Source organism: Chelonus insularis, unplaced genomic scaffold (genome assembly GCF_013357705.1).
Source record: "Chelonus insularis isolate UGA/USDA-ARS -01 unplaced genomic scaffold, ASM1335770v1 contig_397_pilon, whole genome shotgun sequence".
Classification (NCBI taxonomy): domain Eukaryota; kingdom Metazoa; phylum Arthropoda; class Insecta; order Hymenoptera; family Braconidae; genus Chelonus; species Chelonus insularis.
The window spans coordinates 1,336,596-1,362,491 of record NW_023276552.1 but is presented as its reverse complement, the minus strand read 5'-3'; the positions used below and the strand labels follow the sequence as shown (position 1 = coordinate 1,362,491).

Below are 25,896 nucleotides of genomic sequence, written 5' to 3'. Positions count from 1 at the left end.
GGAAAGTCTGTACACCAGTCTAACATTTTCTTTCTTCTTTTTCCCTTTGCAATTCGTGATATTTGATATTTAATTTCCCTCGTGTGTCGTCTATTTCACTCTCATTCCGCTCTATTTCTTAAACAAAAAATCGCTAAAAAGGATATTAAAGAAATATTTAAAAAATCCAGAGCTTCGTAAGCTTTTGCTTGATGGAGGAGATAATATTACGACAATCTGGTGGGAAGGGATGAAGATGCCATGGAAAAAAATCTGAGATAGATCTTCAAGTTGTCCTCGTCAGCAAACCCTGCAATAGGCAAAAGAGAGAGTATTCAAGTGACAGGAAGAGTCGAATTCAATAGAACAGAAGCACAAGGCGAGATAATATCTGAATATTGAGGTACTGAACACAGCCTGTCGCACTCGTAAACCAAGCTGATATGAATGCGGATTGCTCAATTTTCCTCACCCAAAAGACACTTAAACATCGCTTGCTAAAAGACTTATTGCCAAAGTTTTATTGCAGTGAATATGGTTTGAATTGAAATTTTTTTCATCAAACTTTGTTCAAGGATCTCATGAAAGCTGAAATCTAAGCAACAATTAATATTAATTTTTCTTCTTTAAAATATCTCAACTGATAAATGAATTCTTTTTCAGTAATATAAAATTTATTCAAAAGATTTCAATTTTTTATATCTACATAAGAGCTTTATGCTTAATACTCTAAAATTTCATCTGATGTTCAATTTCCATTTTACTATAACCAATATTATTCTCATGTTTTCTATTTTTGTATGATTGAAAATCCATTCAAGTTTTCATTCTCATGAATACATATTTTTTTTATCAAAGCTATTATTGTCAGATTGAAGTACAGAAAACCGTTTGGAATATTAAACAAAATTCATTGTAGAAAATTATCAATAAAAAGCATTGAAAAAAAAAATACTTTTTAAACATTATTTTTACATTATTATAAAAGTTAGTGGATTTATTTTTTTGATGTGCATTTTTCTGAAAATGAGAACAGTTATTTACTCTCTGTACGTTACAAAAGCCGCAGGTGTTCGATAAAATGAAAGCTAAAAGAGAAGATATTAAAGAAAAAAAGTAGCTTTTATTTTATTTATTTTTTTCTACTATGAACGACTTTTAGAAAGAAAATGTGACGATAAAGAAAGAATTATGAGCGCAAGCAGGAGACACACAAAACATTTTCCGTAGGCGGACTATCTCTCTTTTGTTTCCATCCCTCATATTCCTTCTCCACGAAATTGCTTGTTCCCTGTAAAAGTTAAACCCAATTGGCCTGTATTAAAGAAGAAAAGAAGACTTACATTTTTTTTCATCATTTCTTTTTTTTTTTACAGACAATTTCCATCTCGAGTGGAGCGTAATAAAAAGAAAGGAAATAAAATAGAATATGAAAATGATGGATTCTGATAGCAGTAATACTAGCAGTCCCACCGAGAGCGAATTTAGTTTCAAACATGAAAAATCAATTGATGAAGAGGATACAATGTTAGCTAGTACACTAAGAGAAGTTTCTACTCCACCACTTCAACAGGAAGAAAATCAAGTAGAATTCAGGAAATTACTAGAGTCCATGATGGGGTCTAACAGCGAATCTGATGAAGAAAATAGTGACAAAGATCAACAGAAAAATGAAGATGATAAAAAAGTTGATCCTGATAAGCTAGTTGAAGGTAAAAAAAATAATATATTTTGCGATTAAATAAAATATATTGGCAAAATTTTTATGAACATAAATTGGTATGATATTCATTCTGTTATCTAGTCTACACTAACAAACCACCAATTATCAAATTTTTTGCGTTGCGATAAGCTTTTACCTCAGGCGCACAAGCCCAAAACCACAGAGCATAAAAGTTCACTACTCTAGCTCATAAATCATGAAGAGGAGCTCGAAAAAGCTCTTGATATTAACGTAAGCCTCATAATGTAGAGAATTTTTTAATTTTATTATTTTTATCTAGAAAATTTGTTCAACAAGAATGTTAAAATAATAAAAAAAAAAGTCTATGTAACCTGTTGAGAATTTCATCCAAGGGTGAGAATAGGCAGAGCAGAAAAAGCTTACTTTAAAAATTTCCCAGACACGAAAATAGGCCGTGAAAGAGATTTTCGATGCTTACACTACACTAACAAGAGAATATTCTTCGAAATGAGATGAGATTGAATTTTTTAGTATCTAATCTATACATTCGTTTTTATATATTTTCGTAAGTTTGAGCATATAAAGAGAATATTATAGTGAAATGAAGCATTGAAATATCTTAATCACAAAGTTTTTTTTTTTAATTTATTAGAAAAATTATGATAAAGATTGCGAATAATGCGAAATTAGAAAAAATTTTCTTATGTATTATCGTAATTTATGAGACAGCAAGTATTACTCTTTGTGTTCACCTGATAAGACTTTCACACGAAGTTTGAATAGATTTTTTTCACAATATGGTCAAGATAATAATTATAATGCTGTCATGATAAAATTTATCTTATATTCAACGTATTTTTCATAAGAAGTTAAATAAATGAGAAAAAAATAAGACAAATTTTTATCAATAAATATCAATTGAATTGCTTTCAATGTTTTCAATTGCTTAAGGCTCTTTGAAAATAAATTTAAGTCTAAGGCAGTTTGGTTTTCAAATAAATGCCTTGTAAAATTCAAATAAAAAATAAACTCAATTTTCATATAATATTCTCTTCATGTATCATTTATTTTTATCATGTTATTCATCTCATTTTTCTGTTCAAATAGCCAATAAATATCAGGAGCTTATCAAAAATTGACACACGTCAGCTTTAATGTAGCTTATAGCTTATACGTGAAGGGCAATTATTATCGGTCAGAAGGTTGATTAGTAAAGAGCCTGAGGAAAATGTATTCTATCCCTCCTGTTACCGGACACGTCAGAGCTTGTGATTCCCGCGTGGCTGCTCACGAAAGATTAGCTCAAACGAACCAGTGCTAACGATTTTCACGAGAACAGAAAGACTCTTGGCTAGTCACACAAAATCCAATCCCCAGCGGACCACAACAGTAACTGATGCCATTCTAGACTAGAAATCAAAAGTTTTAAATGAACTGTATTTTTTAAATAACATTCCTAATTTTTAATCAAAATAAGTAAAAGTTATGTAACAAGATAAATAAAATTACTAAAGTTAAAATAATTCTCTTTTTATAGAAATACCTGAGTAAGTTTTTGATACTGCTAAAGTACTGAAATAAAAAAATGAACTCGTTTTTACCAGAAGTTTTAAATTAATTCAATGGCGAATTAAGACTAAGTTAAATCACTAAACTAACTTAGCGCATGTTTAAATATTTAAATAGACAAAAATGAACGAACATGAGAAGAGAACGAAACTGAGAATAGTCTGGTGGAAAATTAAAGTAATAAAACCTGTGGAAACCACACAACGGCGACTACTTAGCTTTACAAGCACGCATTTGGCAAGGTGGTTACACGCTACGCGATTCGTATACGAAACTTTAGTGTACCTCCTAGAAGGTTTTGCAATGCAGTAATTGGAATAATAAATTACAAACTTCCTCATATACACTCAGCAACAACGATAATATTGCACTTGATTTAATTATAAAAGAGCAATTCTCAGTCCATTAGTCTTTTTCCATTGATCATATTCCGTTTCAATATATCCGAAAGGCAATATTAAATGTCACATATACTTCAGAATGAAATATGAAATGAATAAACGTGAATTTAATATAATGTTTCGATAAAATTTACTACTATAGCATCTTCTAAGATTATTTCCGCTTACGGAAATCGAATTGTCTTTCTCGTATCCCATATTGTGTGCCCATGCACTTGAGTACAATATTCACGACGCGTGCATATTTCTCTTTCTCTTCTAAGATCTCGAATTTCCCAGTCGAAATTCCCCTTTTCATGTGAAGTTTCCCGGAATCGCAATATGCGATTTGCGATTACCATAATGCTGCTGCTAACACGAAGAACCAAGTCATCTTTCTCGCCTATTCCCACCCCCTTCAACTCTAGTTTCTCCAACAAGAAAAGAACGTCTTAAAGTCCCCCGATAGAAAGTTTGACGTGTTGTTCCCTCAAGAACATCCGTTAAGTTCAAAACGAAAGAGACATTTTCTCTTTCTAACATTTTATTTAGTTCTTTTCTAACATAAGATATGAAGAATCGTGACTAGCTGGTCGTGGATTTTGACCGCACGTCCAAGCGTAACCGAGGAGAAAATTGGAAATAGCCTTGTTGGAACGTGTGCAGCTTTCCCACACCTCTGGGTGACGAGGGACAAACGAGGGTGGGAGACAGCAAAGAGTGAAATCCCAGAACCATGAGCAACTTTTCAAATAAGTAGTGAGCTTATAGATGCTGCAGAGTTTACAAAAAAAAAGGGGGGGGGAAAGTGTGTAGAAAGAGACGTGAAAAATGACATGAAGTTCAAAAACCTCTAAATAAGAAATCACTCTCAGCGTTGGAAGCACATTATTCATTCCTAAAAGTCTAAAGTGAAATACCAAATTGACGTAGGTAAAAAAGAAAGAAAAATCTGCACGGTCATCAATTTTCAGGCTTCAAAAGTAAATAAACTCAGTAGTTACGTCCAGACGTCTCGTCTGATCAAGTCTAACGTTTTTTCTACTTGCTCCATATTTGAAGAAAAATATATTTATTTTTTTTTATAAAAATAAATGACCTAGTCTGAAAAGACTTCAATCAAATTTATTTACCATTAGATTTTATTTTAAAACTTTTATGAAAATCTATTGAAATTATTTTTCCTGAGATATTTTTAATCAAATAAAAAATTTCAGATTTCATTTATAAGAAAATGTTCTCCTTTTTTAATTTATTTTTCCTCAAGAGAAATTCTTTTCATTCAACATATTTGTAAACTCATATACTTTTCATAAAAATACCCCTCGAGCATTCGATTCATCTCAGCAGAAAATCTTTTGAATTACTTTCTTACTTCGTTATAAACTTGGACATTGTCGCGGTTCAGATAACTCTTATCTATAAAAACGACGAAATCCGTTGTTAAGCCAGGAAAAAAGTTTTCATTCGACGAAGCGAGTATCCGGTACCCTCATAAGTTGACGTTATTACCTGAATAAGAACGGGTGTGCACATATAATTTACGTGAAAAGCTGCGGCAAAGTGAGACGGAATAAGAATAAGATAATAAAAAAAAATAATGTAAGAAAAAAAAACACAACACAAGTATAGTCTTACTCTAACGACTAGGGCAAAGTAATTCAATACGTTTTAACTACAACAAACCAAGATGTTCTCGCACTCCTAATTCGTCAGAGAGCAATTTCCCACAAAATGAAAACTACTCTTCTCTTCCTTGGACCCCGTGCGTTCAGGGGTACTAAACAGACTCATGATCTCTTTTCCCCCATCAACTGCAATACCCTAAAATAAAAGCCATCTGCAGATTCCACATCAAATATTGACCACGCGTAAGAGATGTTATGAAAATATTATTTATCACTAAGAGGATTACATTCTACCAAACCTCTAGTATTTCTTCTTAGGATTTCCATATCTTCCATTGTTCTAATTTACTTATTTATATTCACACACGGGCTCAGGCAAGCAGAAAGCATATTTTCCTCAATTTCTTTACAGTGAACTACAATACACCTACGACTACTCGACAGTAGAACAACTACTGTCGCAGTCAGACCGCACAATAATCTTCTTTGCTTATTGATCCAAGCTACTAGGGGGTCGCATGAACAACAAACATAATATTCCGTGCTATAAATTATTATTTCATTGTTGCTGAGCTTTGGAGGATGGCACAGAATGACATTATATTTGTTTCAACAACAATAGTAATTTAAACTTACGGGTAATTTCAGTCTCAAACTATTAAAATATATAGCTAACCCACTTTCAATAAGCTCTTGTTACTCTTGTCTTGATGTATTTGGAACATTTATTAGTCAAAGATGTATACCTTTTTTTGCAAAATAATAATTATATCGATGGAACATCAATGTCTGAAACAGCTGAGAAACTTACCAGATCTGGAATGACCGACTTGATACCTGCCACTGTATTACAAATGATCGCGTGCAACGTCAGTTGTTTCTTCATCCAGAATATTCCGTGCGTTACGTGACAATAGGGTCGACATGCGACCTTAGCCCAAAGACACATCTCATTCTGTTAGACCAACCAGTCCTGATTCAATTGTTAAGTTTTAGCCATGCAAAACGGGCTTCAATTCTGTATTCAAATTTCCGAATTAAATCAAAATAAAAAACATAATATATAATTTTAATATTTAATAAATAAATAAAAATAGTTTAAGCTTACCATCAGTGTATTTTTGAAGAATTAGAAATAATGGCGGGTCCAGAGTCACCCAAAGATCATCGGTTGGAATATCTTGGTTCTTGTATACAAAAGTCATTAAAACTCAAACCAGAAAAATGGGGAAGATTATTATTAACTGAAGAATATCGAAATGCTATAATTGACTTTCTTGATAATCCGTATCCAGCAGCTCTCTTTGTTGTTATGACGCCTAATGCTCAACTCGTTGCGTCTTGTAATTTTCCAATTCCATGTCAGAGAACAAAAGGTATGATACTATTTTTTTTTTAATTTTTAATTTCGATTTTATATTTGAATATTTTGTATTAATTTCCATTATTTCAGGTACTTTTGCTGTTAAAATACGAATGACGCCGGTCCCCAAAGATGCTGAAGGATGTGCGTCCATGTTGATTATAGGAGATTTATCAAACAGAATTGTTGACGAACTTGCAACTCTTGTAGATAATGTTTTCGCTCCACTGCTTTGTAAATCGGAAAATCACAAAGATTTACCGGAAATTGCTATTCAAGATATTAGCCGTCAAGTCCATCTCATACGAGGAACTTTATATCAGGCAAGTGCAGTTCGTAATGACAGCAAGAAGCTTTCAACCATAAAATAATTATATTCAAGATGGCGACAAAAAAACATCTATTTTTTAATTAACAACAATCAGCGCCGCCGCGGAAAAATAGATAACTACATCTTTAAACTTTTTACGACGAATTTGAACGTGTTTTTTCTGCACATTTATCATGTTATTTAGAGCCATTAGTAGTGTAGAGATCATTAGTTGGTCATTAATCAAACATAGTCTTTTTCTGTTTGTAAAAAAAAGGTTAAAGGTCAAGTAAATGGAAAGACAGTTTTGCCTATGCCAGCTGGACTGGAAAAAGTAGCAGAAGTTGAAAGACAAGTGAGTGAAGAAGGACCTCAAGCAGTTGACCTTTATCTAAAAAGTGCCATTGAAGGTGTTGTGATAAAGTGGGCTTATCTGGTAAATGATGTGGTTACTCAGGATTCCAGTGTTGCTTTTGAAAATGGACAAAATCCTACGCCTTATGTTGAACTTGAATATTGGTCTAAGCGTCTCACCAACTTGAGGTATTTTCATTGTCAATTTGTTTGTGTTATTGTTTATTTTTTAGTATATTTAATTATCAATCGTTAAAGGTATATTTTCGATCAACTACGAGAAGATCGGGTACGGAAGATGGCAATAATCCTCGAGAAAACAGACAGTGCATATTATCCTTGTTTTCGCACTCTCTTTGGTAATGTCGTATCCGCCCTCGCAGAAGCAAAAGAGATATCGTTGTACTTGACACCCTTAAGGAGATGCTTCAAGGCCATCGAGGAAATTGATTTTTCTGAAGCTAAGCCCCTAATGGCGACTGTGATCCACGTTGTCGGCTTAGCTTGGGCAAAAGCTCGCTACTATCAGAACTCCTCAAAGTTGATTATTATGTTTAGGCAAATCTCCAACCTGTTGATACAGGAAGCGCGACGATTTCTTGATCCTTCTTCCATCTTTCAAAGCGATGTTGATGAAGCATTACAGCGTGTACAAATTTCTCGAAGTAATATCCATTAGCCAATTAATACCATAAGAAAAATAATAATTTTTTTATGTATCTAGGTGTATTAGAAGAGTTTAAAATCCAATTTGAGTTTGCAAGAGCTCATCCAGGTATGAAACCAGATTCACCACCATGGACATTCAATTCTGCTGCGGTATTCCATCGATTAGATGCTTTCCTGAAGAGATTAGCAGATATTGAGTGGCTTTTTTATACAGTCTTGGAATTTTCTAAACTAGAAAAAATAGAAATTGGTGGAATTCTAGGTCGTTCTTTAAGTGCAAGAATTGTTTCAGTTGTAAAAGAGTTTCAGCATCTTTTTGCTGCATTCTCAGCACGTGCTAGTGATGTTCTTGAACCTGACGATGAATCTTTTGCTGTCAACTGTGCCAAATTCAGCGAATCGATCACAGACCTAGACAGCAAACTTGCTGCAATACTTTGCCAAGCTTTTGATGACTGCAGCAATTTGGAGAGTGCTTTCAAGGTTGAGTATCTATCTCGATATTTTTTTTTTTGTTTTGAGTAGTATTGTCTCTAGAATATTTGAAATATTCCCCAACAGCATTTTGTAGCATTAATTTATCATCTTTTCAGCTGATCAATATCTCTGGAACAGTGCTGAATCGAACAGTAATTCGCAAACAATTTATGGACCGTTACACTCAGATATACGAACTGCTGAATAATGAATTGACAATGGTAGAAATACTTTTCCATCGTGGCATACGTGAATCCTTCAGCGATCTTCCCCCCTTAGCTGCAGCACTGCAATTTACCAGTATGCTCAGACAACGAATCAATCTTCCAGTGCAGTCATTCAAAACTCTTCAACACTCGTGGGTAGATGTTCATTAACCTTTGAGATCTGAAAAAATAGTATTCATAAATCAGACTCTGATTGCAGTATTGTAGAGAGCAAAGAAGGACAGAATATTTTAGCGCGATATGAAAGATTTATTAATTTACTGAACGAAAAAGACACAGTCCTTTTTGAAGAATGGGCTCAGCTCGTACCGCAAGCAGTTGAAAAAGGACTCCGACGAACTTTATTGACAAGGGATCGGGGTTCCATTCTTTTAATGGTTAACTTTGACTCAGATTTACTTGCGATTCTAGAGGAAGTTAAATATCTTAAACAAACGGCCCATGAAAATATTCCTGAAGTTGCTCTACAAGTATTTTTTAATTAATTTTATTTTCAATCAATTTTATCAATGGCAACGGAATTAAAATTATTATATTTTAGGTAGCAGAGAAAGCTGAGGTATTTCGGAAATTTCGAGCTTTTCTACATATTACTGTGACTTCATACAATGACATAAGAAGGACTTCTAGACAAATAGAATATAATCTTATTGAGTTGGAAGTAGCAAGGATCGATTCCATGGTAACGCGTGGAGAGAAGGAGCTTTGTTGGAATTCAGAAGGACTAGCTGATTACATCAATGAGCTGGGAGTACTTGTGCAAAATCTATGGAAGAGATTGAAAGCAATTCAAGCAAACGTTGAAAAGATTAAGAAAATCTTAGAGCCATGGACTAAAACTCCACTAATTGAACGGAAAGATCATCGTAAAGATACGTTACTTGCTTTAGATGAAAGGGCAGAAAACATTGCAAAGCGTTATAGCGAAATTCACAAAGGTGCTGAACAAATTCACGCCCTTCTTAGAGAAAATGAGCTTCTATTTGAAATTTCTACCGAAGTTCAGGATGCTTGGAAAAAATATGTCGAATATGTTGATGATATTGTTGTAGAGTATCTTCGTAGGAGTGTTGGTTGTTGTTTAAGTTATCTTTCAGAGAATATGGATCCAGTGGGACAAAGAGAAGCTTTATTCGAAGCTAAATTAGAGCTTCGCGAACCAGATTTATACTACGAACCTTCATTAGAACCAGATGATCCTGAGGGGCTTGAACAACTAATTGTTGGTCTCCTAAATGATATTATGAACATGGCTTCTTTAATTCCAAGATTAAGAAGTGACGTTGAAGGATATAGAGTTGATATAGAACAAGACGCAGACATTACTGCTATGAAAAATGAAATTTTATCTGGAGTAGGTAAAGCTATTGATGAAGCAACTGAATTTTGTGGAATTTTTGAAGGTGATTCATATAATATTAATTATAATTTTTTTGTAATTGAATATTTTTTTAATTAATTTTCATTTATTTAAAGGATATGCTTATTTATGGTTGGAAGATCGAGATACTGTGATGCAACAGTTTCTTGAATACAGTCGTCAATTGACAATGGATGAAATGGAGATGATAGCAATGTTAGACCCAAAAGCACCCCAAAAAGCTTCCCCAAGAATGGAGCAATTTCGAGAACAGATTGACTTATATGAGGGTCTCTATTTCGAGATTGAAGAGATGAAACCATCACGAGTTTTTTGTGGGTGGTTCCGAGTTAACCTTAGACCCTTCAAACAGTCACTACTCAATACTGTATGCAAATGGTCCAGCATGTTTAAAAAACATTTAGTTGAACGTGTCACAAGCAGCCTGTCTGATTTAGGAAACTTTATAAGGTAATTTTGAAATCAATAGACAAATTCAAGGTAATAAAATAACTCTCGAAGGGGAAGTTTGAAAAAATAATTGAACAGATTATCCAGAATTAGCCAACAATGAAAAAACTTCGACTAATAATATTTTGAATTTAATGAGCAGATTAGCTGACGAGGGTTTACTACAGCAGATTCAACCTGGTGATTACGTGGGTCTCATCGCTGTTATGGGATATCTGATGCAAGTAAAAGAGCGTCAACCAACAACAGATGAAATGTTCCAACCCCTTCAGGAAACTATTGAGCTTCTCAAATTCTATGATCAAGATATCCCAGAGGAAGTGAATGTATTACTCCAAGAATTACCCGAGCAATGGGCTAATACAAAAAAACTTGCTCTTTTAGTCAAGCAACAGGTTGCACCGCTGCAAGCTGGTAAGTTGATGATTAACTAATTTACTTTATAATCGCATTCATATCATTATTTATTATAGGTGAGGTTTCACGTATACGAGGAAGGATATCTGCATTTGATACTACAATTGGTCACTACAGAGAAGCCTTTCGCCGTTATAACTTTTTCAAGTATGACTGTCAGAACGCCTATGGACTGTTAGATGAAGCAGATAAAGAGATTTGTATGCTTGAGCGACAGATGAATGATATTCAAGAGTCAGCATCTCTTTTTGAGGTGACAGTACCAGAGTTCAAGCAGTTGAAACAATGTAGGAGAGAACTTAAGATGCTAAAACAGCTCTGGGACTATGTTTATATCGTTAGAAGTAGCATTGAAGGTTGGAAGACAACACCCTGGAGGAAAGTTGACGTAGAGAACATGGACATTGAATGCAAAAAATTTGCTAAAGAAATTCGAGGTCAGATATTATCTAATTATGGTTTAAATTCACGATTCTCTTTTCACAACTGTCTAAAGTATCCCATTGAATTTTAGCTCTGGACAAAGAAATGCGACCTTGGGATACGTACGTTTCATTAGAGGCGACCGTGAAGAATATGTTGACATCTCTAAGAGCCGTGGGCGAACTTCAAAACCCTGCCATCCGTGAAAGACACTGGAGACAACTGATGAATAGCACAAAGGTATCCTTGAGATCCACAAGGTGTCAAATCCTTCGTTAGAGTCATTAATTAAACTGAAATATTTAAATTCTTGAAATACTTTACAAATGTTCTTTAGTTGTTTAATGAATTTTATGAGAAATTTGTAGTCTAGTTGCACGGCTGTATATATACGCTATGAATGTTACAGAGATTGGGCGACATGACTCCAGAAGAAACAGTAAGTCCACTGTACATAAATGCACGGTATGATTATTATATAAATATAAAAAATTTTAATATTTATTAAATTATAGATAACTAGATAGAAATAAGTTGAAATTTTTAATCTCTTTCACAAATCATTTATAATTCATATTTTAACACTGCTCAACAAATATTTAGTTTGCAAATTATTTTATACATCAATTAATCAAGCAATCATTGTAATTATATCATAATGCAATAAAATGTAAAATAAAAATTTATTATCCATCGCCCTGCTTATTATTCATTCGCCTGTTTACATTTATTTCATAAAAGCATCTCATTTCTCGATAAATTCTTACTTAGTACAGCGTAAAAAAAATACTTTATTGCATAAAAAATCTGCAATAAAGTAATTTATGATGAATCTTTGTTGCAAATTCAAATAGAAAATGATTTATTTTATTTAATTTTTTCAATTGAGATGAAAATTTGTAGAGATATGAAATAAATTTACAAATTTATGGAGACGTTTATTAAAATTGTACTAATTAAGAATTATACAAAGTTGATAAAGATTTTGAAGAATTAATTAAAACTATATCAAATAGGTCCGATTCGTAATGGATGAATCAACAACTCTCGCTGATTTGCTGGAATTAAATCTTCATGATTGTGAGGAGGAAGTTAAGAACATTGTTGATAAAGCAGTTAAGGAAATGTCGATGGAAAAGTATCTTCGAGAACTTAATTCTACTTGGTCCACAATGGAGTTTGAACGAGAAGTTCATCAACGAACTGGAGCAACTTTATTGAAGGCTAGTGAAGAGCTCATTGAAACTCTAGAAGAAAATCAGGTCATTAATAATCCAATTCATAATAAAAATTATAATCAAATTATCTCATTTTTTATTCAAAAAATTTCTTTCAGGTTCAATTGCAAAACTTGATCACATCAAAGTTTATTGCTCATTTCCTAGAAGAAGTTTCATGTTGGCAGAAGAAGTTAAGCATTGCTGATCAAGTAACAACTATCTGGTTTGAAGTACAACGAACGTGGATGCATCTAGAGAGTATTTTTTTATCGTCAGAAGATATTAGAAAACAACTTCCAGTCGACGCAGAACGCTTCGATAGAATCGATGAAGAGTTTAAGAAAATGACAGTAGAAATGGCGAAAACCCCAAATGTTGTACAAGCCACTAATAGAGAAGGATTGGCAGCAGCACTTGATGTTTTGCAAAAAGAGCTTGTGCTTTGTGAAAAAGCGTTAGCAGAATATTTGGAGACTAAGCGACTTGCCTTCCCTCGGTTTTATTTTATTTCTTCTACTGATTTGTTGGATATTCTCTCAAATGGAAATCAACCTGAAGTAGTAGCAAAACACTTGACTAAGCTATTTGATTCCATGGCTAGACTTAAATTCAATTCAGATAATCCGAGTGTTTATCGAGCTGTTGGTAAGATAAAAATTCGAGAAATGAAAATATATTATTTTAATAAAAAATTCAAGAATTATAAAAAAGAACAATTTTATGTATATTTCGAACGGTTAATAATTTTCTGTAATATATTCAGAATTCATAACTTATTTGAGTAAAATTTTAAAAGTTAATAGTATCCATTTGAAAAATGAAATATAATAGTATTACATTTTATTACAGATGGAATGTATGCAAAAGATGGAGAGTATGTAACTTTCACTAATTGCGAAATGGTTTGTGAAGGAGCAGTTGAAGTTTGGTTAAATCGCCTGCAAAGTGCAATGCGTGTATCAATTCGTCATTATTTTAGTGAAGCTGTCGTTGGTTATGAAGAGAAACCTCGAGAACAATGGTTGTTTGATTATCCAGCACAAGTTTCTCTCTGTGGAACTCAAATTTGGTGGACTACTGAAGTGAATTTAGCATTTTCTCGATATGAAGAAGGATACGATAATGCTCTTAAAGATTATCTTAAAAAGCAAATTCTACAACTCAGTACGTTGATCAGTCTTTTACTTGGTGAATTGAGTAAACAGGATCGACAGAAAGTCATGACCATTTGTACTATCGACGTTCACTCACGAGACGTTGTTGCTAAGCTGGTACAAGCTAAAGTAGAAACTGCACAGGCTTTCCAATGGCAAAGTCAGCTGCGTCATCGATGGGATGAAAAAGAAAAAGATTGCTTCGCTAATATTTGCGATGCTCAGTTTAAATACTCACATGAATACTTAGGAAATACGCCCAGGTACCGTAATTATTGAGAATTTTAAATGAAATTTTTAATTACCTAAATTTATTTTTCTTGTTCTTAAGCAATAATAAAAAATATTCGTATTTATTTCTCTCTATGTGAAGTATAAAATTAAATAAAGATAAATTGCTTCCAGGCTTGTTATTACTCCATTAACTGACAGATGTTACATTACTCTAACTCAATCGCTACATCTAATAATGGGTGGAGGACCTGCTGGTCCTGCAGGAACTGGAAAAACAGAGACCACCAAAGATCTAGGTCGAGCATTAGGTATAATGGTGTACGTTTTTAACTGCTCTGAACAAATGGATTACAAATCATGTGGGAACATTTATAAAGGTCTCGCACAAACTGGTGCTTGGGGATGCTTCGATGAATTTAACAGAATTTCCGTAGAAGTTTTGTCAGTTGTAGCTGTCCAAGTGAAGTCTGTTCAGGATGCCATAAGAGATAAAAAACAAAAATTCAATTTTATGGGAGAAATAATTCAATTAGAACCGACTGTTGGAATTTTTATTACTATGAATCCCGGATATGCCGGACGTACTGAGTTACCAGAAAATTTAAAAGCTCTATTTCGACCATGTGCCATGGTAGTACCTGATTTTGAACTTATCTGTGAAATTATGTTAGTTGCTGAAGGATTTCAAGATGCTAAAATATTAGCAAGAAAATTTATTACTTTATATACACTCTGTAAAGAATTATTGTCGAAACAAGATCATTATGACTGGGGATTGCGAGCAATAAAATCAGTTTTAGTGGTGGCAGGAAGTTTAAAACGAGGAGATCCAGGAAGACCTGAAGAAGAAGTACTCATGAGAGCATTGCGAGATTTTAATATTCCAAAAATAGTTTCTGATGATCTGCCAGTTTTCATGGGATTAATTGCAGATTTATTTCCAGCTTTAGATGTACCGCGAAAGAGAGATGTGGAATTTGAGAAAACAGTAAAACAAGCAGCAGCTGATTTATTACTTCAACCCGAAGATGGTTTTATTCTCAAGGTCGTCCAGTTGGAAGAATTGTTAGAGGTCAGACATTCTGTATTTATTGTTGGCACAGCAGGTTGTGGAAAAACTCAAGTCTGGCGAACTCTTTTTAGAACTTACCAAAATATTAAAAGAAAACCAATCTATAATGATCTCAACCCTAAAGCTGTAACCAACGATGAGCTCTTTGGAATAATAAATCCGGCGACACGAGAATGGAAAGATGGTTTATTTTCTGTAATAATGAGGGACCAAGCTAACTTGGGTGGAGAAAATCCTAAATGGATCATTCTTGATGGTGATATAGATCCAATGTGGATTGAATCATTGAACACGGTGATGGATGATAATAAAATTCTTACCCTTGCAAGCAACGAAAGAATTGCTCTAACACCAGCAATGAGACTATTATTTGAAATTTCAAATTTGCGAACGGCAACACCTGCTACTGTCTCTCGTGCAGGAATACTTTATATAAATTCTCAGGACCTTGGTTGGAATCCTTATGTAACTAGTTGGATAGAAACCCGAACTATACCAGCAGAGAAATCGAATCTCGTAACTCTATTTGATAAATACATACCAATATGTTTAGAAACACTGAGAACAAGATTCAAGAAAATAACTCCAATTGCTGACATGGCTCATGTGGAAATGTTGTGTCAACTATTGAACTGTCTTCTTAAACCAGAAGTTACAGCACATGAATTTACAAAAGATCATTACGAGTTGTACTTTAATTTTGCGGCAGTCTGGGCGTTTGGATCAGCCATGTTTCAAGACCAAAATATTGATTACAGAGTAGAATATACTAAATGGTGGGTTAATGAATTTAAACAAGTGAAATTTCCATCTCAAGGTTCAGTTTTTGATTATTATATTGATCCAGAAACGAGAGAATTTATGCATTGGAATGAACGTGTTCCTAGATTTGAATTAGATCCAGACATTCCTCTACAAGCTGCTGTAGTTCACACTGCGGAATCGATAAGAATAAAATATTTCTTGGACCTTTTAATGGCTGAAAAGAATCCAGTAATGCTCGTAGGTACAGCAGGATGTGGAAAAACAGTTTTAGTGTCTGAGAAACTTCTTCAACTTTCTGAAAACTACGCTGTTACAAATATACCTTTTAATTTCTATACATCATCGGAGATGCTGCAAAAAATTCTAGAAAAACCATTAGAGAAAAAAGCAGGGAGAAATTATGGTCCACCAGGGAATAAAACGTTGATTTATTTTATCGATGATATGAATATGCCTGAGGTTGATACCTATGGTACAGTTCAACCACACACACTCATTCGTCAGCATTTGGATTATGGACATTGGTATGACAGGACTAAATTATCTCTGAAAGATATTCATAATTGTCAGTATATCAGCTGTATGAACCCTACTGCGGGTTCTTTTACAATAAATCCTCGTCTACAAAGACATTTTATAGTATTTGCTGTCAGCTTTCCTAATAATGACTCGTTAATGACGATTTATTCATCAATTCTTTCTCAACATTTAGCTAACCTTGAACACAGGTAATTGGTACTCTATTTTTATTGAAGAAAAAAAATAATCATCATTATTTTATCTTGATAATAATCCTCTCAATTTTTTCAATTACTTTGGGTTGCTAGGTTTCCATTGTGCGTGACAGAGATGGGAGATAGCATCGTCCAAGCCTCTCTTCAGCTTCACAATCGATGTGCTCAAGTTTTTCTACCTACAGCAACAAAATTCCATTATATTTTTAATCTACGTGATCTCTCAAATTGTTTCCAAGGCATGCTATTTAGTGGAAATGAATGTCTTCAGTCATCTTGTGATATTATTCGTCTTTGGATGCATGAAACTCATCGAGTTTATGGAGATAAATTAACTGATGACAAAGACATTGATAGTTTTATTAAATTACAAATCGATATATTGAAAAAAAATACCGAGGAAATTGATGAAAGTGCAGTACTGGAGAAACCAAATATATATTGTCACTTTGCGGGTAATTACTAATGAATGATTATATTGAAAATTCCATGAATTAATTATAAGTTCATTGACTTAACCTTGTCGAGATGATATAATGCATGGATGCTTTTCTATTAATGTCCAATCGTTTATTCATCAAGTTAGTACAATAACTTCAGCTCCTTGATGATGATGAATAATAAATATTTTTAGGTGGTGTCGGTGAACCTAAATACATGCCAGTGAAAGATTGGACGACACTTAACCGTCTATTGTCAGAAGCTCTTATAAGCTACAATGATTTAGTTGCTGCGATGAACCTAGTTCTCTTTGAAGATGCAATGATGCATGTTTGTCGTATAAATCGAATTTTAGAATCACCAAGAGGAAGTGCTTTACTAGTTGGCGTTGGGGGTTCTGGAAAACAAAGCCTTTCTCGCTTGGCAGCATTCATAAGCTCTCTAGAAGTCTCGCAGATTCAATTACGAAAGGGATATGGAGTAATTGATTTGAAAATGGAACTCGCTGCTTTGTATATGAAGTCTGGACTTAAAAATATAGGCATCATGTTTCTAATGACTGATGCACAGGTGCCTAATGAACAGTTTTTAGTTTTAATTAATGACATGCTTGCATCTGGCGAAGTACCAGATCTTTTTCCCGAAGATGAAGTGGAGAATATAATTGCAGGTGATTTGTCTTTTACTTGTCATTTATTCTTGACTAAAAAAGATAAAAGGTCTCTTGTAAATATCCTATTTCAATTAAAGGTGTTCGAAATGAGGTAAAGGGTGCTGGAATATTGGATAGCAGGGAAAATTGTTGGAAATTCTTCATTGATCGAGTTAGACGACAGCTAAAGTAAATTAAGAGTTTATTTTAAAATTTTATCGCATAAAATTGAATTAGAAAATATTTTTTAATTAAATTTCATTTTTGCTAAAAAAATGGTTAATTAAGTTACTTTTAAAATGGAAATATTTATTTAAGTAACTAACTTGAAAATTTAATTTTCAGAATTGTTTTATGCTTCTCACCAGTTGGATCAATATTAAGAGTAAGATCAAGGAAATTCCCAGCAATAATAAACTGTACTGCAATCAACTGGTTTCATGAGTGGCCTCAGGAGGCTTTGATGTCCGTTTCAAAGAGATTTTTAGAAGAACTCGATGAATTACCAGTGGACTGCAGGTATTTTCAAGAATATTATAATACTAAATGCTGTTACAGTAATAATCAACGATGCGACAAATAATATTTTAGGGAGTCAGCAGCAAAGTTCATGGCCCATGCCCACACGACCGTGAACGCAACGAGCCGTCTCTATTTGGCGAGCGAACGACGTTACAATTATACTACACCAAAGTCATTCCTGGAACAAATTAGTCTGTACATGAAACTTCTTAAAGCTAAATCCAGCGAATTAAGGGGCCGGATCGAGCGGCTGGAAAATGGTCTGGCGAAGTTAAGATCAACAGCAGCTCAAGTAGCTGAATTGAAGCAAAAATTGGCTATACAGGAAGTAGAATTACAGCAGAAAAATGAAGCTGCGGATGCTCTGATAGCTATTGTTGGCGTTGAAACGGAAAAGGTCCAGAAAGAAAAAGCATTAGGTAAAAGATAAATTTATTTCATTATTTCCCCTATTGAGGTGAACAAAAGACTTCACATATTGGAATTACGAAAAATTGGTCTTAAATTGGATGGCAAAATCCATTAATTAATTACTTCCAATAATACTAATAAACCTAATAGACTGATAAAAAAATTACACATTAATGTTTGACATTGTTTAGCTGATGAGGAGGAATCGAAAGTCGCTGTAATTGCGGAGGAAGTGCTGAAAAAACAGAAGGATTGTGAAGCGGATTTGGTAAAGGCCGAACCAGCTTTACTAGCAGCTCAAGAGGCTTTAAACACTCTTAATAAAGCGAATCTCACAGAATTAAAGTCATTTGGATCTCCACCAGGCGCTGTGACCAACGTCACCGCCGCTGTAATGGTCCTCCTCGCACCTAATGGCAAGGTGCCAAAGGATAGGAGTTGGAAAGCTGCCAAAGTACGTTTGTTTTAATGACACATCATTCGTTTTAGATCTAATTAAAACCCTTGAAGAAGTTTTTAATTATTCTCACGAATTTTCTTTAGATCGTCATGGCTAAAGTTGATGCATTTCTTGATTCTTTAATAAATTATGATAAAGAAAATATACATCCAGAGGTCATAAAAGCTATACAACCGTATTTAAAAGACTCTGAATTTGAACCAGAATTTGTACGATCAAAATCCGCTGCCGCTGCGGGTTTATGTGCTTGGGTTATCAATATCATTAAGTTTTACGAAGTTTTCTGTGATGTTGAACCTAAGAGGAAAGCCCTAGCGCAAGCAAATGCTGAATTAGCAGCTGCTCAAGAGAAATTAAGTGGTATCAAACGAAAAGTTGCTGTGAGTATTTAATTTACGTCTTTTAATTACATAATTACTTTTATTTTTCATCAAACTTTTGTTTATCTTTCCTCTGCGGTAGAATTATATTCTTTTGATTAGAGCAAAGAATCATTGCATGAGATTTTTATCATTATTATCGTTTATACTTTTCAACCATGAGGTTAAAAATAATAATAGGAATAGAATCCAATAAGAATTTTATAAAATGTATAAAAATAATTTCAATTCAATTTGATGTTTGTTAATTTGACTTGAATTTTAATGAATTTTGTAATAATTCTTTTCTGAACAATGGATTACATATCATTTGATACTTAAACCATAATAACATAGAAATGGATAACATGATAAGTTTTGTAATTTTATTCAAACATAACGATCATGTTACAATGTTAATATGTCATTGACTTTGTAAATGTTTAAAATATTAGTTTGAGTAGATCTACCTGTAGATTCTATAGAAGACTGTCGTTCGCGCTTTGACATGATGGATTATAAGGAAAAAATACTTAACTTTTGTTTACTTAAAATGGTTTTGATGACCCACAAATATTATTATCAATCTTTACCGATAGGAAGTTTATAATATTTTTAATTTCAATTTCGTGAAACCGAAATATTTGTGTATTAAAGCTATTAAAAACATAGAAAAATAATCGTTTTACTATTGAGATCATTTTTATTTTAATAATATACCACTTTCATAATTTTATTTATCTTTTATAAAAGCATAAGCCGTTTCCTATAATATCTGAAAAAATAAAGATTTTGTTCATTTTGAATTTTCTAAAAATCAATCGGAAATTTAATAGCTTAATGCATTTATTCCAACAATTAATAACATAATCATTCAACCGTAGAACCGAAATAAAGTAAAATAATGAAGTCAATTAAAAACATATTTACGAAATAAGTATGTCAAGACATTTAATAACAATAATTTTAATAACAATGATTTTAATAACAATAATTTCAATAATAATATTTTTTGCATTAACTATTTTTTCTTTTTTTTCAACAAACACTTTCTTCTTTTACTTCTTCAACTTCTGATTCGTCTTCTCCACCCTCATCGAGCTTCTAGACCCCATGAAGTTGTTAATGATTATTTTTTATCAGCTGTTTTCCATGGCCAAAGACTGTACCGTTGACTTGAATCATCCGATTCCGTCTTTCCTGTAAACAAATTACATAAAAAAATTAAATTATCTGCATACCTTGAGTTGTGATTAATATAGGTTTTGTAATTTACTTACTGCTATCATACACCCAGAATACTGGTGGTAACATATCCGAATTATCAGGTTCTACAGGTTTTGATATATCCCATTTATTTTCCCAATCAGACGGATAAACATATTCAGAATCTGCTACCGTATCATTTTCATCTCCATTACCCCAGAATGGTCTTGCTTCAGCCCCTGCAGTTAAAATTTATTAATTTTAATAATGATTAGATAACAAACTATAGAACGTATTTAAAAATGACTCCAAATATAGATTGATAAATATTTAACAAATTTATATAAACTTAAAAACACTTGTTGAGGATAAATATGAATACAGTTGACTTACACAATGAACTGACGAGAACCCCGACCATAAGCAGAAATAACTTCTGTTTCAACATGTTGGCTTCTAATGAAAATACTTTGAAAAAGCGTCTTTTTATATTACTGGCATATACTTATCTGCTGATTTATCAAATAAAATCTGTATGAAACTTTTAACACTTTCTTTTTGAAACAAGCAATTACATACCATTTGGTAATCAAATATTGATGAGAATAGATAACGTTAGATATTACTAGTGATTCATTATAGTTCATTTTTTCTATTACTTTCACTTCATATTTAAATAGCAGTATGTAATTATAAATAGTTAATGGAATATAGCGATTCTTGTCAAGTATTAATAGAATTATTTGATGAATTTATCAATTTTTCTTTCATTTTCTTGAACAAAACTATTGACAATATCTCTTCATTAAATTATACTGAAATGAAGTACATCAAAAAATTAGCTAAAAAAAACTAAAGATTCTGAAGTCAAATGTTCCGTTAACCAAATAAAAAATTTTTTTCTGTTAAAAATGAATTAATGATGATTAATTGCACTTCTTAAATTTATTCAGTCATTAGAAGAGCAATTAGCGAAGCTCACAGCTGACTTCGAACAAGCGACATCCGAGAAGCTCAAGTGCCAGCAAGAAGCAGACGCCACTAATGCAATCATCGCACTAGCTAATCGATTAGTAGGAGGTCTCGCCTCGGAGAATGTTCGTTGGGCAGATTCAGTTGCTGAGTAAGTCCATTTACCTCAAAGCTAAATTTCATTAACTCGATATAATTTATTGATCCTTATAATTATTATGCAGTTTGAAGCATCAAGGAGAAACTTTACCTGGAGATGTACTTCTAGTTACTGCGTTTATTTCCTATGTTGGATGCTTCACTAAGTCCTTCCGATTAGATCTTCTACACAAGCAATGGTTACCTGCTCTTAAAACAATAGAACCACCTGTTCCTATTACTGATGGCCTTGATGTTCTTACTCTCCTAACAAATGACACGCAAATTGCTAAATGGAACAATGAAGGTTTACCGAACGATCGAATGAGTACAGAAAATGCTACAATTCTTTCTAATTCAGATCGTTGGCCTCTAATGATTGATCCGCAGGTAATTAACTTGCTCGCTACCGTATAGAGTAGCACAAAAAAAGTAGACTGATATAATCAATTAATTATTTACTTCATTTTATGTCTGTATTTAAATTTTTTTTCTATTTTTTGATCATTCAATTATTGTTAAAAATGAGTTTATTAGTTGCAAGGTATCAAGTGGATAAAACAAAAGTATGGAGATGACCTACGAGTGATTCGATTGGGACAAAGGGGATATTTAGATGTAATTGAGCAATCTCTAGCGGCAGGTGCTACCGTTCTAATAGAAAATATAGGGGAAGCAGTAGATCCGGTTCTTGATCCCCTTCTCGGAAGGAATCTCATTAAAAAAGGGCAAGCGATAAAAATAGGAGATAAGGAAGTTGAATACAATCCTAAATTCAGACTTATATTGCATACCAAACTGGCAAATCCTCATTACAAACCTGAAATGCAGGCCCAAACAACTCTTATTAATTTCACTGTCACGAGAGATGGTTTGGAAGATCAACTTTTGGCTGAAGTTGTTAAGGTTGAACGTCCAGATTTAGAAGATTTAAAAGCTGAGCTTACAAGACAACAGAATGATTTTAAAATCACTTTAAATAGTCTGGAAGATTCGCTTCTTTCACGGTCAGTCAGAAAAATATAAAACAATTTTTATTCAAATGATTCCTTCATTTTTTTTTATTTTTATCTCTTTCTGCTTCTTTTGTAGATTATCTTCAGCGGATAGCAATGTTTTAGGAGATACAGCTTTAGTGGAAAATTTAGAAACAACAAAAAAGACAGCAGCAGAAATAGAACGTAAAGTAACAGAAGCTCGTGGGACTAGTAAAGAAATAGATGCAGCAAGAGAACTTTATAGACCTGCGGCAGCAAGAGCATCACTTCTCTATTTCATTCTCAACGATCTTAATACTATCAATCCTATATACCAGTTCTCTTTGAAAGCCTTTAGTGTTGTCTTTCAGAAAGCTATTGTCAGAGCTGATCCAGCGGCCGACGTGACAGGCAGAGTAATGAATCTTATTGAGTGTATCACCTATTCGGTCTTCATGTACACAACGAGAGGATTATTCGAGTGTGATAAACTGATATTCACATCTCAGATGGCCTTTCAGATTCTTTTAGCCAAGAAAGAGATAACTACAACTGAACTAGACTTTCTGCTCAGGTTTCCAATTGTCCCCCATGTCACGTCCCCAGTTGATTTTCTGACCAATAGTAGTTGGGGAGGAATAAGGAGTCTAGCTTCTAGAGATGAATTTAGGCAAGTTATTATTTAATAAACTATCCAAGTGGATGCAATAAAGAAACCATTTTATCTGCAGGAATTTAGATAGAGATATTGAAGTATCAGCAAAACGGTGGAAAAAGTTTGTGGAATGTGACTGCCCAGAACGAGAAAAGTTCCCTCAAGAATGGAAAAATAAAACATCTATCCAACGTTTGTGCATCTTACGAGCCTTAAGGCCTGACAGGATGACCTATGCTATATCAGTGTTCATCGAAGAGAAGCTTGGCGTGCGATACGTCGAGGGTAAGACTGTTGAGTTTTCGAAATCCTTCGAAGAAACCGGTCCTTCGACTCCCATCTTCTTTATCCTTTCTCCGGGAGTAAATCCACTCAAGGTATGATTGAGACTTTTATCAAGATAAATAAGAATAGAAAAAAAAATATATATTTTGTTTTCGTCAGGACGTTGAAGACTTAGGACGTAAAATGGGATATACCTCGGATAGTCAAAACTTCCATAATGTTTCTCTCGGTCAAGGTCAAGAGACAGTAGCAGAGCAAGCAATGGATATAGCATCAAAGATGGGACACTGGGTAATATTGCAAAACATTCATCTAGTGAAAAAGTGGTTACCACTTTTGGAGAAGAAACTTGAAGTTGCAGCTGAAGGATCTCATCCAGACTACCGAGTCTTTATGAGTGCAGAACCGGCAAGTACTCCAGCAGGTCATATAATTCCTCAAGGCGTACTTGAGTCCTCCATCAAGATCACGAATGAGCCGCCCACCGGGATGCAAGCAAATCTGCACAAGGCACTCGACAATTTCACGCAAGAGACTCTCGAGATGTGCAGTAAGGAGGCGGAGTTCAAGGCTATCCTCTTCTCTCTTTGTTACTTCCACGCTGTAGTGGCGGAACGAAGAAAGTTTGGACCTCAGGGCTGGAACAAAATCTATCCCTTTAACGTGGGTGACCTCAACATTAGCGTCAGTGTGCTTTACAACTATCTCGAAGCAAGCCCAAGGGTTCCATGGGAAGATTTGCGATACCTCTTTGGCGAAATCATGTATGGGGGACATATAACTGATGATTGGGACAGAAAACTTTGCGTATCTTATCTTGAAGAATTAATGCAGCCTGACTTGGTCGATGGAGAACTTCAATTAGCTCCAGGTATTTTATATTACAAAGTGGGAAAGAGATAACATAATTGAAGTAATCTTGGAGCGATCAAATTCAATTTATAGAATTAAATGGGTAAATGATGAATAATCATTTGAATATAAATTTATTATGTAAATGTAAAAGTCTGATATTTGATAAAAATTATTTATTCAAAAGCTTTTTTATAAATTATATATCTTTAAATTGAATTCTTTTCAAAGGCTTTCCGGCTCCTCCAAACACCGACTTAGCCGGTTACCATGCCTACATTGACGAATCAATTCCACCCGAGTCACCCTACCTTTACGGCCTACATCCAAATGCAGAAATAGGGTTTCTAACGACAACCTCGGAGAATTTGTTTAGGACAGTCTTTGAAATGCAGCCTAGAGATGCTGGCGACTCTGGTGGTCAGACAGTAACAAGAGAAGATAAAGTATGCTTTACTAAAAAACTTGACATTTATTAAGAAAATAATGACGCATCTTTTTTTTTGACTTTTCAGGTAAAACAAATTCTAGATGAAATAATGGAAAAATTACCAGAAGAATTTAATATGACAGATATAATGGCTAAAGTTGAAGAACGAACCCCTTATGTAATTGTAGCATTTCAAGAGTGTGAGAGAATGAATTGGCTGACCGGTGAAATGAAGAGGTCACTTAGAGAACTCGATCTTGGATTAAAAGGAGAATTAACTATCACTTCAGACATGGAAGATCTAGAAAATGCTCTTTTCCTCGATCAAGTTCCACCTATCTGGTCTCAAAGGGCGTATCCATCTCTATTGGGACTCACAGCTTGGTTTGTTGATCTTTTATTGCGACTCAGAGAATTAGAAACCTGGTCAACTGACTTTGCAGTAAGTCAATATACAATAATTTATATTTATGTTCAAACAACTTTAATGAATAAAGAATCTGATGATTATAATGTAAATATTTTTTCTCAGCTTCCGGCTTGTGTATGGTTAGCAGGATTTTTTAATCCTCAATCATTATTAACAGCAATTATGCAGTCGACAGCAAGAAGACATGAATGGCCGTTAGATAAAATGTGCCTCCAGTGTGACGTTACAAAAAAGAATAAAGAAGAGTACACGTAAGTACTGTCATCATCAATCAACGATAAAAATTCATTATTTATTTAATTATTCGTTTTCTTTGTAAAGAACTGCACCGAAAGACGGGGCTTACATTCATGGAATATTTATGGAAGGAGCCCGATGGGATGTTCAAGCTGGAATTTTAGTGGACTCCAGGCCGAAGGAATTATTCCCAATGATGCCAGTGATTAATATACGAGCAATAACTCAGGATAAACAAGATTTGCGAAATATGTACGAATGCCCATTATATAAAACACGAACACGTGGTCCTACTTATGTATGGACATTTAATTTGAAGTCAAAAGATAAACCAGCGAAATGGACTCTCGCTGGAGTTGCCTTGTTACTTCAAATTTAA

General features: G+C 33.8%; 1 protein-coding gene across 1 annotated transcript; it reads left to right on the top strand.

The window, feature by feature from the left end:
- The first annotated feature begins 1,414 nt into the window (after positions 1-1,414).
- On the top strand, positions 1,415-25,896 carry Dhc93AB (Dynein heavy chain at 93AB). The gene is made up of 36 exons (XM_035084829.1): positions 1,415-1,691; positions 6,344-6,616; positions 6,694-6,926; positions 7,191-7,456; positions 7,526-7,732; positions 7,826-7,932; positions 7,992-8,419; positions 8,530-8,771; positions 8,840-9,110; positions 9,182-10,043; positions 10,117-10,471; positions 10,614-10,885; positions 10,945-11,325; positions 11,403-11,551; positions 11,721-11,750; positions 12,328-12,573; positions 12,648-13,176; positions 13,381-13,948; positions 14,091-16,484; positions 16,584-16,945; positions 17,125-17,601; positions 17,682-17,772; positions 17,929-18,102; positions 18,175-18,524; positions 18,708-18,970; positions 19,060-19,356; positions 21,495-21,664; positions 21,738-22,041; positions 22,189-22,658; positions 22,744-23,298; positions 23,360-23,660; positions 23,728-24,439; positions 24,652-24,866; positions 24,936-25,292; positions 25,383-25,531; positions 25,602-25,896. The coding sequence occupies exons 1-36, from the start codon at positions 1,415-1,417 to the stop codon at positions 25,894-25,896; spliced, it is 13,632 nt and encodes a 4,543-aa protein (XP_034940720.1).